Genomic DNA, 16,509 nt, shown 5'->3' on the forward strand with positions numbered 1-16,509 from the left:
ATATTTCTTAAATCATGCAATGAAAAAAAAAGGTCTTTATTCTTAACTAAAGAAGACATTTGATGTCTTCTGATGAGAAATCACCTTTATCACGGACTTTGAGATTTAGCACACCACCATGCTCTGAAGGAGCTTACTTTGCCCTAACTCTCAGGCTTTGGCTACACCATATGCACAGAGCCATTCGCTGGTCCAAGAACAAGTACGGGCCCAGCTGATGTCTGCAACGGTGCTTTGCTATCACACAGCTGCAACCCCAGGTGGAGACAGTAGGAGAGGATGGGTAAAACAAGAGAAAACAGACCAGATGAACACATAACCATCCCTCTGGGGTTCAGCTTCACAGCCAACAAGAGCAAGACAGAAAGACAGCACTATGCAAAATTTGTACCTTCTTATCTGTCAATCAAGAGCAAGAGAGAAATGCATATTTGATGAAAAGCATGAGAATAGCTGTGACCCACTACATGCTGTAAAGCCAGAGAGTAAAAGAATGGGTTGTGCTGAGAAAATGAAGGCGGTCAGCTCATCTTATCTTGGGAGCTGCCAGCTCTCAATGGGTTTTCCCATCAGCAGCGTAGTTGTAGTTACCCATCTAAGGGAATCTGTTCAACTGAGGTTTTTCTTCTGCGTGTGACTCCACAGATTTTTATAAAATGGCATAGGAATGAAATGTTTCTTTCCTTAGAGTGATCCTTCCAGCCACAGCTCCATAGCAAATATGTAGCCACTTTGGAAAACACTACATAGACATACTACAGAACAGGCCCCAGTGATCCTGAATGGATCCCAGCATTGCAAATGGCAAGGAGAAGCCACCTGGGATCAGCATTGTAAGGAAAGGCAACATTTGGCTTTCCTTGCTGTGTTATAGGCTCAGCATTGCCGCTCGTCCTTATGTTCCATAATAAACAGCACTGTAGAAGGGCCATTTTATTTTACAGTTATTTGAGTAGATACCAAACAAAATGCTACTGGAGGAGAATTGTCAATGTTACCCACCTTTTTCACTTAACAGCCAGAGTACCTGACTCTTAGAGCTAGTCAACGTGGGATACATCTAGCACAAGGGTGTCCTGTGAAGTCTAACCATCCACACGCATGCACACACATCCCCATTGTAGCTTTCTGTGTCATGTGGTTATCCTCAGGAGGATGCAGTTATAATATAAAAGTGTTGTCTTATACAGTATCAGCCTGGAGAAGAGAAGGCTCCGAGGAGACCTTATAGCGGCCTTCCAGTGCCTAGAGGGGGCCTACAGGAAAGATGGGGAGGGACTCTTCATCAGGGAGTGTAATGATAGGACACAGCATAACGGCCTCAAACTGAAAGAGGGGAGATTTAGATTGGATATCAGGAGGAAATTCTTTACTGTGAGGGTGGTGAGGCACTGGAACAGGTTGTCCAGGGAGGCTGTGGATGCCCCATCCCTGGAAGTGTTCAAGGCCAGGCTGGATGGGGCTTTGAGCAACCTGGTCTAGTGGGAGGTGTCCCTGCCCATGGCAGGGGGGTTGGAACTGGATGATCTTTAAGGTCCCTTCCAACCTGAACCATTCTGTGATTCTGTAATATTCCACTCTACAAATGTGAGTATGCTCATCTTACCCTTTGGAAAACTGTGTACAACTGGGCTTTTTAGTTCTGGCTTTTCTGACTTCTGCAAGTATATAATGATCATGGCAAAGCTTGCAAGTTCGGCCAGCCTTTAGTGTGCAAGGACTCTCTGGGTAAAAGCTTTGTTTCTGTATGAAGAATTAACAGATTTTCTACACGCAGAAATCAAGCAAGACTCTTCTATCCTTAAGAGTGCTTTAATTTCATACAGTTGAAAAGCAAATTAGAGACTATTTATGTAATGTTTTCTTTGGCTCCTGCATGGCATTCTCCGCAGACCTTATCACAAAATAATTTAGAAACAATACGTGCACTTGCTAGCAACCACACACAGACATATATGATGGCCCCCTCAACAAAAATCAGAGCCAAATAAGCAACTGTAATGCTGGCTGATAAAATCTTCTTGTGCTGTGTGGTGAGTGCTGATTGTGAGAGGCAACAGGTTCTTGTTCCAAATAGTTGACAGTTTTGCCTAAGATCTCTCTAAGATTATTTATTAGACTTCATTAAACCAGTCTTTGATTATTTTTTTTTTTTGGTCTGTATATTCACACCAGAACAACTTGTGGGCTGGTAGGGTTGCTCAGAAACTGCCTGTCCTTTAGTCAGAAAATAAAAAAATTGTGCACTGGCACCTGTATTTTGTCTGACTGCTTCTCCAAAGCAAGGATGAGGAAAAAGTTGGCCTGACGTTTTATTTCAGGAGTACATTTCGATAAAAATTGCTTTCTTAATGAGCCAAATTTGGAGCATATAATTTGTTAGATGATGCTGCTAAGAGGTGGTGTAGAAGTACAGCAATATATTCTAATATTTATCTTAGCTAGCACTTAACACACCACCTCAACCAGTACCAGATTAACAGCTCCTGAAGCAGCAAGAACCCCCCGTGCTGGGTACTACATAGCCCCCCCGGGGTCCTAGCTGGCCCAGGGCTCTGCTGCCGGGGGCTACCGGGCTTGGAGCCGGGTCCCCGGGATGGGACCGGTCTCTTTCTCTGCATCACACTGACACCGTGTGGCTGCGCTGCGGCAGCAGCAGTAGCCTTGTGCTTCAGGTACACACTTTACCTCTTTATAAATGAAGGTGAAGAAGTTCATGATGCTCTTTTCGGTGGTAGGCATTTCATTACTCACTCGAAACAGCTCTTGCTATTTTGTTAAGAAGGACGGTGTGAGCTAAGCATAGGCTAGTTTGAAATGTAGGGAGTCTTATTTTCTCATGAAGTATTAAAGTAATAGCTACGGAGGACTGTCTGAGCACCATGCGTTACTCAGACACGCATTTATACACTCTGCAAATCATTGTGACCTATACTAAAGATGCAGAAAATAAAAAATCCAAGCGTGCAGTTGTGAGTCCTCTGGAACCAGCTGTAGGGTGAGGTCTCACTGATCCCCTTTCTCTCGTGCTTTTGGCTGTTGACATGTTTTGAACTGGCGACAAGCAGCAGAACAGACCTTGCAGACCTTCCATGGGCATCCTCCGACTTCCCGATGGCACCCATGCTGGAGGAACGGGTCACAATAATTGTCACCGTCAGGTACCTGGAAAAATCATCCAAAAGAGAGGTTTATTTATTAAAGGCAACAATAAAGAAGAGTATATTTTAAATGTCTCGCTTTTTATCTTGCATGCTGCTTAAAAACTACCCAGCCCTCCAAGGTCCAAGTTTTCGGATAAGAAGAGCTTACTTCTCCTCCTTAGACATGTACAGATTCACACGTAGGCATCGGGGTTCTGTCAGAAATCCATGAAATTAAGATATGTGATTGATTGCACCTCTTTTTCCAGTTGACTAATTATGTTACAATAAGCCTTTAAGTTAAATTGTTGAAAGGGAAACTCATTTCCCTCCTTACTTCTTCAACATGCACAGACAATGAGTCGTGTCCGTTTTGTGTAGGTTTGGTCGGATGAATAGGACTTGGAGTCTGATGCTCTGGGTCCAACTCAAAACAACTGTAAAAAACCTGTGCGCCAGCTCCTTACTTGAGACCCATTTCTGTGAAATGGGTTTGGACCTACAGATGGGCAAGAGGGCCACTGTGCCTTCACCTCTGGACCTGCTGCGCCTTCACCTCTGGACCTGCTGCAGCTGCCCTCCCAACCAGAGTGCAGAGCAGAGTCTGGTACACAGACACCCACATTACTTAGACTCAAAAAAGTAGTAAGACATGCTGGGTGTTTGTTATGTGCATATAATTCCTTCATAAATAAACACTTATGAAGATTTTCTACAACTTGTTTGAATGACACCTTTATTCAGTATTAGCGGTGATGCGCTGGCCGTTCTTAGTCACTCAGAACCGGAGATTTGCTTTCATTACTTAGCTCCTTAGCAGTGCTGTGCACTTCATCTTCTGCATGAGCAGGCAAAGGGGCTTCTTAGAGATACATTTCCTCAACATCATCTTTCCCAGGTGAACAACTTTTAACAAGGGGTCTTCACAGAACTTCAGACCTTTGCCACCGACTTCTTAACTAACCTGGCTGTAAATGCTCAGCAAGCCTCAGACCAGGCGCAGGGCCCGGGGGCCTTAAGATATCAGTACCACTGGGTCAGGCAAGGGGCAGAAAGAACTCTTCACTCTCCCAGTGCCAACCTCCTTCTTGGAAAGGCTTGTAGACATCCCAGCTTTGTGCTTACTATCAGCCTGGTCCTAACTGACCAAATTCTTCAGCTTCTGAATCTCCCCCAAGAGTTATGTCCCCTAGCTACCTATGCACAAGTAACGCTCTCAAGTTGCTGGCTTGAGAATCCAGGTTAGGCAAACACCTCCTTACATAGTTTGCTTTACACAGAAATCCCTCTACGCCCTTGTTTTCACGTTAAAGGTGGTGGCTCAGCCAAGCAGGTCTAAGAACATATTCAGGTTAATTCCGCTGCTGGGCAGTATATTGCCCTAATAAGTATTTTCTGTTGTGATTCAGCCTTAACACTGCTGTTCCGGCTGTTTTCAGGAGGGCTTTGAAATTCTTATCATCCACACACTCCAACAAAACCATCACCTATATCAAGTGCCATCTCTTATACCACCAAAATCTATGTGTCTGAGAAAACCATCTTCCAAAGAGAGGGCTAAAATCAATGTATGTTCTGTTTTTAAAGATGGGGCTTTAGGAAGGTGTTTGCTATCTACCAAGTCCCCAGAATTTATCTTCTTATTACTAGTGGAAAATATTTCCTTTTTACATATTTATCCAAGTCTTTTGGGCCAAAACAGCTTTCTGGTTAATTGTTTTTTCTCTTTTTTAAGAAGTCATGTGATATTTTTCTCAACTAATAGATCCATTCCCTCCAATTCCCAAAGCACTGCCCCTCTTTTGATGCCCTTTCAGTAATGGAACAGTTGCAGCCTTCCTGAAATATCTAGAGCCCCGTGATTTTTGTGGACTCTGATATTAATCTTCACATGACATTTTCTCGTAGGTAGGACTTTTTCTTGTAATACTTTTGATTCACCATCATGCCTTTGATGCCAAAAAATGTCCATCTTTCATAAGCTTTTTTTTGGCATGGATGACGTTTCGGCAAAATTGCCATTGCGAAGGATTCATTCTAGATGTTGCAGGAATCTCCACGCTTTCTGTATTCAAGGGGCTACGTGTCAAGAACGTTGAACACAACTTCCATCAGGTACTGAATCTGAATGGTTGTCACCTACTCTTTTTGCAGAGCTGCAGCTACCTAGGCCCTCAGATGACAAAGCTATGGAGTCTGCAAGTCGTTTTAGCAGACCCTCCTGATAAGGACTTGGATCGAGCTGGTGGGTATGGCTAACAATTGGTGCCTTCCTCCTGAAGGTGTTTTCTGATCTTCCTGAGTTTGTGTGCTTTGCCCTTTATACATACTGAGAAGTGTCCAGTAAAGCTAAAACTCTTCTCCGTGTGAACAGCATATTAGTCCCAGTCCGGTCCTCTGGATCCTGAGGTCTGCAGCTAGATTTGTTGACTTAATCAAAATACATTCTTTACCACTCAATCCGTTAGCTAACTTTCCTCCGAAGTCATCTGGCTTCATTGTCATAACACCACCCCATGTCTCCTGTTTGAATCAGGCTATTTTGTCTGCAACTGTTCTGATCTTGCAGTACATGGGGGCAAGTGGTCTGGGGTCATGCTTTAGCTGATTTTGAGTTTTTTGGGGGCTTTTTTTTCACAGAAAGCTATGGACACCCTGGTTTATATTATGCAAGCTCCAAGATGACATCCATTTCTGCAAGATATCCCAAGAACTATTATTCCCCCCAGTGGTGAAGTGGTTGATAGAGAGTCACACTGCATTTCTACTCTGTTGAAGCCAGCAGTGGGAGTTAGCAATGCACATTTTATGTGATTTTAGCTCATTTGTATGAGGAAAGAGAAGCGTTAACATCTGCAGTGTAATTAGTTCCACTGGCATGTCTGATACACAGGATATACAACAATTCATATGAAAAAACCTTCCCCGGCCATAGGAAGTCAGAGCATAACCTTCTGCAGAATTTTCTTGATTCTTTGCACACCGATAATTCAGTCTTCCCAATGCTCTCATCTCTAAAAATTGTAGTAGAATGGTTAGTTAATTACAAGAATGTGAATTATTTCATAAAAACCTAGGAAAGCCCATTATTTTCCACATGGTTTGTCTGGATTTCTACTGTCCCAGGGCCATATTTCCTTAGGAAATGTATGCTGAGCAAAACAGATCTTTTCCCAGCTATCTCAGATCACACCAGAAGAGGGCCAGGTATCACCAGCAAATGCAGCTGCGTTCACTATTTATTCAAAGTAAAACGCATCAATATGTGATTATCAAACTTTGCATCTCCCTAAACAATTTATTTTGAGCAGCAGAAACAAGATACACATCACACAAGATACACATCATTCCTTTCTCCGGTGTAAAGAGGCCGGGTACGGTTTTAAACCTAGTCACAGCACTAGAACGAAGAGTATAATTAAAATTCTGTGGCTCATGCAGCCAGGAGGAACAAGATTTAGAAGAGAGTTCATCATCCTATAATTCAGAAATCCAGAAATCCAAAGATCCCGTACAGAAGCAGGATGGCCAAGGTAAGGCCTCCGGCACAGAGACATATGAAGACACCTAAACAAATCCTCTTCCAAGCCCCAGGCGGAGGCTGGTGCTGAAGCGCGGTTTTGCCAGAGCGCCATGAACGCAGAGTCTCATACCATCTAGACCGAGTTTCAGCCATGCATATGTGCCTTATGGACATGACCAAAGGGCGCTTCCGCTGCCTTCTAATCAGGGGGAGATTGGTCAGGAGCTTTGGGTTGATTCGAAATTTTCCATCCTGCTGTATTCATTTTATTTCAGCAGAGAAACTAAAAATAGAAAGGACTAAACCTGCAATATAGGGCAACACAAATTTAACACATGTTGTGGCTGAGGAGGAATATGATAATTTGCAATGGCATCCTCTAAAATCTGTTTCCAGGCTTCCATAATTATTGCAAGTTTGTCCGTGGTCTCCATAGCAGCCTTTCCGGAGGCTCGAGGCCGGTGTGGTGACTCACAGCGGTTCAGTGAAGGACTCAACTCCTTTCCAAGGGAATCTGAGTCACAGGATGCCAAGCCTGGACTGGTTTCCTGTAATATAGAGGTTCCCGAACTAAGGTAGATGTACCTACCGCTCATGGTACAAGCCACCTCAGTGTAGTGCTCCAAAGCCACCCAGACATTGCCACAGGGTGTATGAGGGTAAGCAGGAGATGTTGCTGCTGCTGCCACTGGCAATGGTGGTATACAAACAAAAATATTCAGAAACTTCTGCTTTAGTAAGTTGCTGTGCTCAAACTAACTCTGTCCCTGAACTCCTCAGAAGGATACAAACAGTTTACTGCAGGCACAGCAGTAAAAGAGCTGAGTACAGCCCTCACCGTGAGCCCTGGGATGGTTTCCTTACCTCATTAGTGGTGCTGCTGCAGGCACAGAGTGTTACGGGAGCTGCCCTGTGACCCTGCCATAGGAGAGGTCCCTCATGGTGCCATCACCCCTGAGCACCCACTCTAGAGTGGTACGATGGGCAACTTGTGCTGGCACAGGTGCCTCCTCAGCAACAGGCTCAAGCTTTGCAGCAGATCTTGCAAGAAGGGAGGTCAGAAATGAGACCTTTCCTTCCAGCTGAGCACCCTAACCACAGAGCCACAGATTTAGGCTTTCTTTTATATTCCTTTTTGTCTTCTAGTTCCCATGAATCTCATTTTCCTGGAAAAGTGGGTGCCCTCCCATGCAGCAGAGGGGTAGCTCCTCCCAGCTTGCCGAGTCTGGTTTATAACCTTGTATTTAAAGGGATAATTTTGTACTTTGAATCTCCTCAGGCTGAGGAAAGGCAGAAGCCCAGGCCACCCACTCGCCGGATGAGACAGGGCAGCCTCTGGCAGGTGCTGTTAGCTGACAGCTGTTGTGCACGGGCCTGGACACCGTGGTTTAACGGATGCTGGATGTGTCAAGAACAGATTTGCCAGAACCGGTCTGTCACAAATACTGCCTCAAAAATAGGCAGTTAGATTTTGCTTCATTTTCTTAAAACACAGTGGATCCCAAGGTAAATAAGAGCAAGAAACGTGTAACACATTAGTCAAATGAATTACTTCACAGTTAGTGATGGGAGCAGCCAGCGATACAAATCTGTACCACCTGAATACCTCTGAAGGCACACAGATATCCCTCTGCCCCACTGCTCACTCCTGAAGGCACACAGATATCCCTCTGCCCCACTGCTCACTCCTACCTCACCATCCCAGAGCCACCAGCTTCTCAGGTACGTTAAGGCTTGCCTACCCAACAACATTTCACAACCCATTTCACTCCTTAAGTAACCAGCCCACCCCACTGCTTAACTCATCCCACAGTTAGACAAGGCCATGCCTAAAACAGAAGTCCCCTGTTGCAACTTCAGGCCCTCTTTCCTCTCTTCCTAAACACAAGTCACAAGGACTAGATTAGCTCTGTCCACCCTGGAACAATCTTTGACATCTGTGAAGGCTCCTACCACTCCCTTCCTCAGCCTTACCCTAAGCAAACACTATTGCTTAGGAGATGGAGACTTGTCAGCACCTTCACTGTATCCACCAAATGAAGACTACAGCATCTCCTGGTGCCTTCCCTGAGAACACCAGGTGACACACAACGCTGCTAGACACATCCAGACCGATGACCGTTAGTCTGCCCCTCCAGTGTCTTTTTTACCCACAAGAAGGCCAGATTACACAGCAGCTGATGTTGAGGAGCAGTTCCGTTGACTAATGCTGCCAGCCACGTCATGACAGTGTTGCTACAACACTTTCCAGCTTCACCTACTGAGCATGCTCAGTGGAGTTCTGGTACCATACAGCAGTTGAGACAGAAAATATTTTACATCCAGATAGACAAAGCTGTAGGGTTTTTACAGAACTATGAGTTTGATGGTGGCTGCAGCGTACTCCTTGGAGTCCATCGGCCTTCAAAAACACAACCCAGTATCTGCCGTTCTGGGGTATTGCCAGACACTAGATACCATGACTAGCACCAGCACTTATTCACAATGCTCTGACAGCACTGTTACAAACATTTCTAAAAAAGCAAAGATGAGGAAGTAAAAGCAGGAAAACTATTTACACTAAGGTTAAATCAGGATAGCTCTGCTCTTTGTCAAGCTGACTCGTCAATTTGTGGCAAAGCCAGATCCCAAACCCCTCTCAGCCATTACCCTCTCTTGTTGACTGTAATAGCCTTCACAGCTGCTGTTCTCTTCCAAAATCCTCCCTAGGTCAAGCCAGCAGTCATGTTTGAAGCCTGTCCTGTTCCATCTTTACCCAGGAGCTAGGCTAGTCCTGCCTCAACTGAAACTGGCATCGCTTCACTTTCTGAAGACGTTAACATCTCTGTAATTTGCATTCAGGAGACAGTTACAGTTCTAAAAAAAAAAAAATATAACATCTTGACCAGCTTTCTCCCTACCTTCCCCTTCCAATAATGAACGCCACTTCAATATTCCCATCGGAGAAGTTCTCTTCAACTCAAAGAGCATGGATTGAAGCAACCTCCTCCCCACCTCCCCAAAATAACATAAAAGAGTGCTCTGTATCCGCACAAGTGTTTAGCTAGCCAGTAGCATTTGGTACAAAAAGGGTCATGAACAGCATATTTACTACTTCTGATGTTTTTATTGGTCACAAACAATGTTACAAAGCAGTTACACTGAATAATGCTGTCACAGTCATATAATGTGAGGTTGCTACAACGCATTTAAATTTCACACAGTGAAACTACTTTAGGAAAAAAAAAATCATGCTTGTAACAGATCAAGAAAATACATTTGGTTAAAAATAAAAAATGGTCCCAGGATTTCAGCCGCTGAAACTGAAGTTAATGGAAGAGCTTCCACTGACTTCAGCAGGCTTTGAATCCACCCTCCAACATCCCCTGACCGAACCGTAAGGTAAAAATGCCTCTCTGCTCAGTCACAGGCTCTTCATTCTTCTAACATACTTGTGCATGATGTATTTTCTTCTTTTTAAATGAAAAGAACATAAATGTGTAATTGACTATGCCAAATTTTATACATAACAGCCAATTTTGGCTCATCAGCTTCAGAGAGAGTGGGAGAATTACAAAGGTGATAGCATGTGTACTGGAAAAGGAGGGAGTTCCTACGCTCCTGAGTGCCTGTAGCAGCTGTTTGTGTAGCCTGAAAGCTTCCAAGAAAGCTCATTACACGCTTCTTCGGAATTTGCATCTGGCAGCATCTGCATTCAACATGAGTAACTTATGTGAGCTGGAATTCAGATGATGTAGCACTAAGAAAAGCTACAAATGCAGCTAGGATCTGGGCATTTGCTGCCAACGCACAACTGAACGGCCTGTGGGCATTTTCTGTAGTGATGAGATTTGCCATTAGAGAAGATCATCTTACCAGTCTAATTAAGGCAACAATCTTAGTGCAAAATTACCTTTTCTTAACAATAACGAGATTTCCAATCCACAGCTGACAAAATCATGCACCAGTTTGAGAAAGACATCTTTGTTTCAAGAAAGCAAAAATCTTTTCACCACACCTAAGTTTAATTTGAAGTAAGATAATTTTTTCTGGGAGCTCAGAGATATTCCGGAATTAATTTCTTCTTATTTGCAGATGACGATGTCTTATACCTGCTCATTCTGAGGATGCATATACAACATGCAAATTGTGCATCAAGTTCTCCTTCAGTGTTGGGGACACCAGAGGGCAGCAACACACCAAGGCTTCCCAGCGAACAGAACGCCTTTAGCCAGGTGGCTTCTCCACATCGGGGAAGTTTCCGTTACCAACCTTACTAACCTCAGCGTAGCTTCTTGCACCGTAATGCTGGATTGTTTTATCAGACCCAAAGTTCAGAATGTAATTCATGCTTCAAGGAAAACTGGAGTGAGAGGGTGCTGTTGTTTATATTTCAGTGGTCACCAAGAATGTAGTTATTTCCCAGAACTGTATTTGCTAATTATCTATATTTTCGATGTAGAATATTGATCATAACCCATGCTTTATAAACTTCTCCCTCTCCAGTGCATATAAAAGATAATATTTTTGTTCGTGTCTCAGACTATGATGATCAAATGCTGTTAGCATTTAATAATGGGCATGGTTCTACCACATTCAAGTGGGAATGACAGGAGCTGCCATCCTGTGTTACACACATAGTCCATCAGGAGTCCCTGAGATACAAATATGGCACCCACTCTCCTCCTTACTGGCATTTTGGTCAAGAATTCTCATAAATTTTACAGCTTATTTAAAAAAAAGTGTTTTCATTAATTAAAAACAGTCTATTTACAAACCAGTTGTGAAATGGATAACAACATTCCATAGGAAAAAAATCAGACCGTTTCAAAAGTTGGTAAATATGTTTTTAACTGTAAAATCTCAGTTACTGGCTGTTTTCTGTCTTGATAGAAGCTGAGTCCAGTAAGTAATTCTATATCTCTGATACGAGCTGTATGAAACCTCATTCTCTCTTCAACCCACGTGGACTCTGACTTGCCATCCTATTGGGACAGAGAAGGAAAAAAAAAAAGGGGTTGTAAACCATCTTTTTTTTCTGACATACATTTAATCAATTAGCAAAAGACATTTTGATGTTTTATAAAGACAGAAAGTAGAAACTGTTGGCAAGTATCTAAGAAACAGAAAGCACTGGACTATAAATAATTATAAGCTTGCCTGAATTTAGTACTTGCTGTTACTTCCTGAAATATGCAGAACCTGTAGCTGCACCAGTGGAAGCTGTTGATAACAGGGAATGGCAGGTGAAGTCCAGCATCTATCCACCATCTCTATGATAAAACTATTTCTGAGAGCTGTGCCTGACTTGGGCACTGACTTGTGTAATTCTTCGCTGTAGGATAGGTTTACAGGCTTCTCACCCTTTGTTCTGGTTTATATGGAGTGTAGCTACGTGCATTCCCATCACAATGCCAAGGTACCTGAACTAGAAGCAACCAATACTCTTCAGGAACACTTGTGTCTTCTTTTGGGTGTGCATTTGGCCTGGCACTGACCTCTTTCTTTGTGGATGACTCATCTTCTCCTGGAAGCTCTTCATCCTTCTTAACTGTTGACTGGATATTTGGGCTACAGAAGTCTACTTACGTATCACATTGATGGTCTCAAAATACTCTGACTCTGCCCCTCTAGCTGTAAATTTTGTTCTGTGAACAAGGAAGTCCTATCTTCATGTCTGAGCATATATACAGACTTTAACATAATTCTGTTTACAAAAGTACAGTCTTCTCTCTCAAAATGATTATGATAGATGGCACACTTTTTACAGTCTCTATAGTCTTGAACTAATTAATCACTGATATCCAAACAAAACAAGCTGGAAGCCTGACTACTTACTGCACAGCTTTCACTGTTGTCTTCTCTGTGAGGTACAATGAAAGACAAGGCATCTAGAGATCCTTCGCACTCCAGAGGAGTTTCAGAAGTATTTTTACAACTGGTCAGCACAATGAAGAAGTGAGTTGGAACTGGAACTTCTGAATTATTGGGATGTCTGAAACAAAAGACCTTTCTGTAAATCCACCAAATCATACTTGCACAAAGAACAAATGACAGCAGCTATATTTTGTCATATCGATTTTAGCAATTCACCTATTTAGCCCAAAGAAAGCTTAGGCCTGGAAGAAAGATTCCAGATTACTGTTCTGCAAGTCAAGTTTGGCTTGTAGGCTGGTCTAAGTAACAAGTTTGAAGAGGTATAACAAACTGATCTATCACAAAAATATGTAAGGATCCAGAGTAGACGGAGAGTTCAGCCTGAGCCCAGAAAACCATCTGCCTGCTGGCTTGAACCAATTCTGCTAACTAGTGCATTTGTACTCACAACTTTGTAGTGGAACACTGCCAGCCCAGGAAGTGTCAACCATGACACCAGGGGTGAACCCTTGACTTGTCCACTCCTAGAGGCAATATCATAAGATTTCAGGCTAGCAGACTCTTCTAAATGCAACAGCCTCTCTTATATATCACCTTCAGGTTTTAGGATGACATTTTCAGGGTGCATTTTCTCTTTGCACTTGTTGCTTATTTCACAGAGTCACAGAATGGTAGGGGTTGGAAGGGACATCTGAAGATCATCTAGTCCAACCCCCCTGTCAGAGCAGGGTCACCTAGAGCAGGTTGCACAGGAACGCGTCCAGGCAGGTTTTGAATGTCTCCAGTGTTGGAGACTCCACCACCTCTCTGGGCAGCCTGTTCCAGGGCTCTGCCACCCTCAAAGTAAAGAAGTTCCTCCTCATGTTTAGATGGAACTTCCTATGCTCACGTTTGTGCCCATTACCTCTTGTCCTGTCATAGGGCACCACTGAAAAGAGCCTGGCCCCATCCTCCTGACACCCACCCTTTAAGTATTTATAAGCATTGATAAGATCCCCCCTCAGTCGTCTTTTTTCCAGACTGAAGAGACCCAAATCCCTCAGCCTTTCTTCATAAGAGAGGTGTTCCAGTCCCCTAATCATCTTGGTAGCCCTTTGCTGTACCCTTTCCAGCAGTTCCCTGTCCTTCTTGAACCGGGGAGCCCAGAACTGGACACAGTACTCCAGGTGCGGCCTCCCCAAGGCGGAGTAGAGCGGGAGGATGACCTCCCTCGACCTGCTGGCCACGCTCTTCTTGATGCACCCCAGGATGCCATTGGCCTTCTTGGCCACAAGGGCACAGTAGCTTTACACTTCTCTGCTTAGGGCCATTTGACTGTCTCTGAACTGATATAACCTGCCAAGAGCCCATCTCCACAAGATGCTATCCTTGATAACAAGGATCATAGTTACTTTTTGACCACTAATAGAGGAAAGAAACAAAGGATTAGAATGTGAAAGGTTCCCACCTTTTCACCTTTTCTGGGGTATCATAGAGCCCGTCAGAGTCATAATCAAACACAGGACCACTGACTATGTTGACACCACTCCTGGCTGCAGCATATTCAGGTAGCAGGTATTGATGGAAGTAGTTCCATAACACTGAAACACAGTAACAGGGAAGTAGGAAACATGATCTCCAAGGTAGCAGCTGTTAATACAACTCTGCAGAGTTTCCAGCAGAATATAAACAGACATAAGCTAGGAAAATAATAAGTTATACAGATGTTTACAGTTTTTAAAGGTTGCATCTAACTGAGCAGCAGCATACACTGCAATATCTCCTGGCATCATGGTCTCACAGTCACCCTAACCACAAACTTGTCTGAGTCTTGTGGCCTTGGTTTCTTTCCTTGTAAATCAAATCATGGAGAGACTAGAGGAGGGAAGGAGAGAGAAGACCATGCCTGTCTGTCTTGCCCTACTATCAAGCTGGCCTGGCTAGCTTGTACGCTCACACCCATGAGCTGCGAAGTATCTGACTGATATGATATTTTTAATTACAGTTAAGAGTTGACCACTATTCCATTAAAAACAGGACATCTCTTTTGTCCAGAGGAAGTACCATAGTTATGCTTCTTTTTCATCAGGAATATGCTTCATCTCCTTCAGCCAACCATCTTGTGTTTCCCTCACCCAGGAAAGCCCAGGGTGAGAGGAATATCCTCTCCAGGGACGAGAGGATAGCCCAGGGAGAGAGAGAACCCGTATCTTTTCTTCTAGAGACAGGATTATTTTCCTGTTTCCTTAGTGATTGAGAACCTATATTCGTGCCTGGAAACTCATGGGAGTTTAGAAGACATTCCTAAACTGGAAATGAATTTAATTCTCATAATTATATATGGTATCTACTTGTCTAGCAGATAGTCAATAAAAAACCCTGTTTAGGTAGATAGCAAAGTGCAAACAAGAGTGTCAGACATTAAATGCAGACACTTATACTATGTTCCCATGTAATAAACCAGTTGATTAGGAATCATAAACTCACAACGGTGGACATTTTTCACAAGAGTGATAATCCCACTTCAAGGAACTTTTCATTGAGGTAAGAAGCCAACAGTCAGGGGAGGTCTTACTTTACAGAGGCAGTTAAACCAGGGATCATTTGCATGGTTTGGAAGCAAACAAAAAATCCTTCTTGTATTCAACCATGCACACAAAATACGCATACAAATTAAGTACCTTTAAATGCAGGATACATTGGCACGATGTTGCTGGTAAGCAAGGCATCATAGTGAGGTTTCTCTGCATCTGTCATAATATCTAAAACAAAAAAGCAATTAGTTACTTGGATTTGTTCCTTTAAATTTGCATTTTCATGCTTTGTAAAAGACTGGTATAATAACATTAAGGTGGAGCTGACCTAACTTCACTTTCCAAAGCTGATATGGGTCTAATTCCTAACTTCAGTATTTGCTGGATCCCATCCAATATAAATAATCTTAGCAGCAGCAATTGCACTTGTCAGATATACAGTGGACAAATTTCTGAGATATTATCAAGGCAGTTTTTTTACTTAATGAAACATCCCTAAATTTTACTTTGGATAGTTCCAACACCTGTCATACAAAGTGAATTTACAATTTACCAGCTTGCCAGACTTGACTCGAGGTTTACATGTTCCTTCCAGTTTCTTCTACGAGATACAACTTTAGAAACCTGACAAGATGCAAAGCTTTCAGGAAGTACAAAATGACCTTGGACAACCCACCAATTGCTGAAGTGCCTAAAATGCTTTTCTTTCTCATATGCTGAAGTGAACTGCAACAATTCAGCGACTACTGATTTGTACTGATTAGTTATCAAGAACATCTGTAAAAGAATACACTTACTACATTACAAATTATTTAAATCAGATATGCTGTACAATGAAGGCAATGGACTTACTTGGCGGAGAAAGGAATCCGTAAGTTAGGCGAGGGTGATTGTTGTAAAACAAACATGTCTGGTTATGATTAAAAGAAATACGAACATCCTTGTGTAAACAGCTGGAGGTATCTTCTGCAGCAGCAACCCATTTGTCCTATTGAACAAGAAGAAATTATCATTGGTAAAATAGACATCTGACTTAACAATAATTCTCTCAATGTGGGGGACAGCAGAACTCTAAATATTTTGCTGCAACTGCCTTCAATGGCATGCAGGGACTTAACTAAGATGGAAGAATTGTTCCTTTTTTGTCAGTAGAAAACAAGCCCTCCATTTCATAAATTTTGGAAATAAAGTGAACAGGACTGCAGCCTTTTAGTTGGGTTGAGAATAACATCTTCCAAAAGAGAACATAGAGGTGCCCATTAAAGATAATCTGATCTACTGTAAATGTACTTGCTCATTCAGGCTAGGAATTAGAGGCAGCCAGATGTGACATCGGCCATCTCTCTTTCATGCCACTAACCTCAAAATATTTATAATCAAGCAAACCTTGCCACAGTTTAGTTTTATTCTATTATAACAGTCGTTATTTAAAACCTATGATTCCCAGATAATAAAACTAAAAAGCATCCTCTAC

The 16,509-nt window shown here is 42.9% G+C and overlaps 1 protein-coding gene across 1 annotated transcript in view; it reads right to left on the minus strand.

Annotated features, from left to right (window-relative positions):
* Window positions 1-9,752: 9,752 nt before the first annotated feature.
* ENPP1 (ectonucleotide pyrophosphatase/phosphodiesterase 1) overlaps window positions 9,753-16,509 on the minus strand; it is a 59,265-nt gene continuing 52,508 nt past the window's right edge. The window contains exons 20-24 of the mRNA XM_054196475.1: window positions 15,888-16,023; window positions 15,183-15,263; window positions 13,970-14,102; window positions 12,484-12,640; window positions 9,753-11,630 (exon numbers count right to left, since the gene is read on the minus strand). Of these exons, the coding sequence (XP_054052450.1) occupies window positions 11,463-11,630; window positions 12,484-12,640; window positions 13,970-14,102; window positions 15,183-15,263; window positions 15,888-16,023 (675 nt within the window). The 3' untranslated portion in view covers window positions 9,753-11,462. The remainder of the gene's footprint in view (window positions 11,631-12,483; window positions 12,641-13,969; window positions 14,103-15,182; window positions 15,264-15,887; window positions 16,024-16,509) is intronic.

This window comes from Rissa tridactyla, chromosome 3 (assembly GCF_028500815.1).
Source record: "Rissa tridactyla isolate bRisTri1 chromosome 3, bRisTri1.patW.cur.20221130, whole genome shotgun sequence".
NCBI classification, from domain to species: domain Eukaryota; kingdom Metazoa; phylum Chordata; class Aves; order Charadriiformes; family Laridae; genus Rissa; species Rissa tridactyla.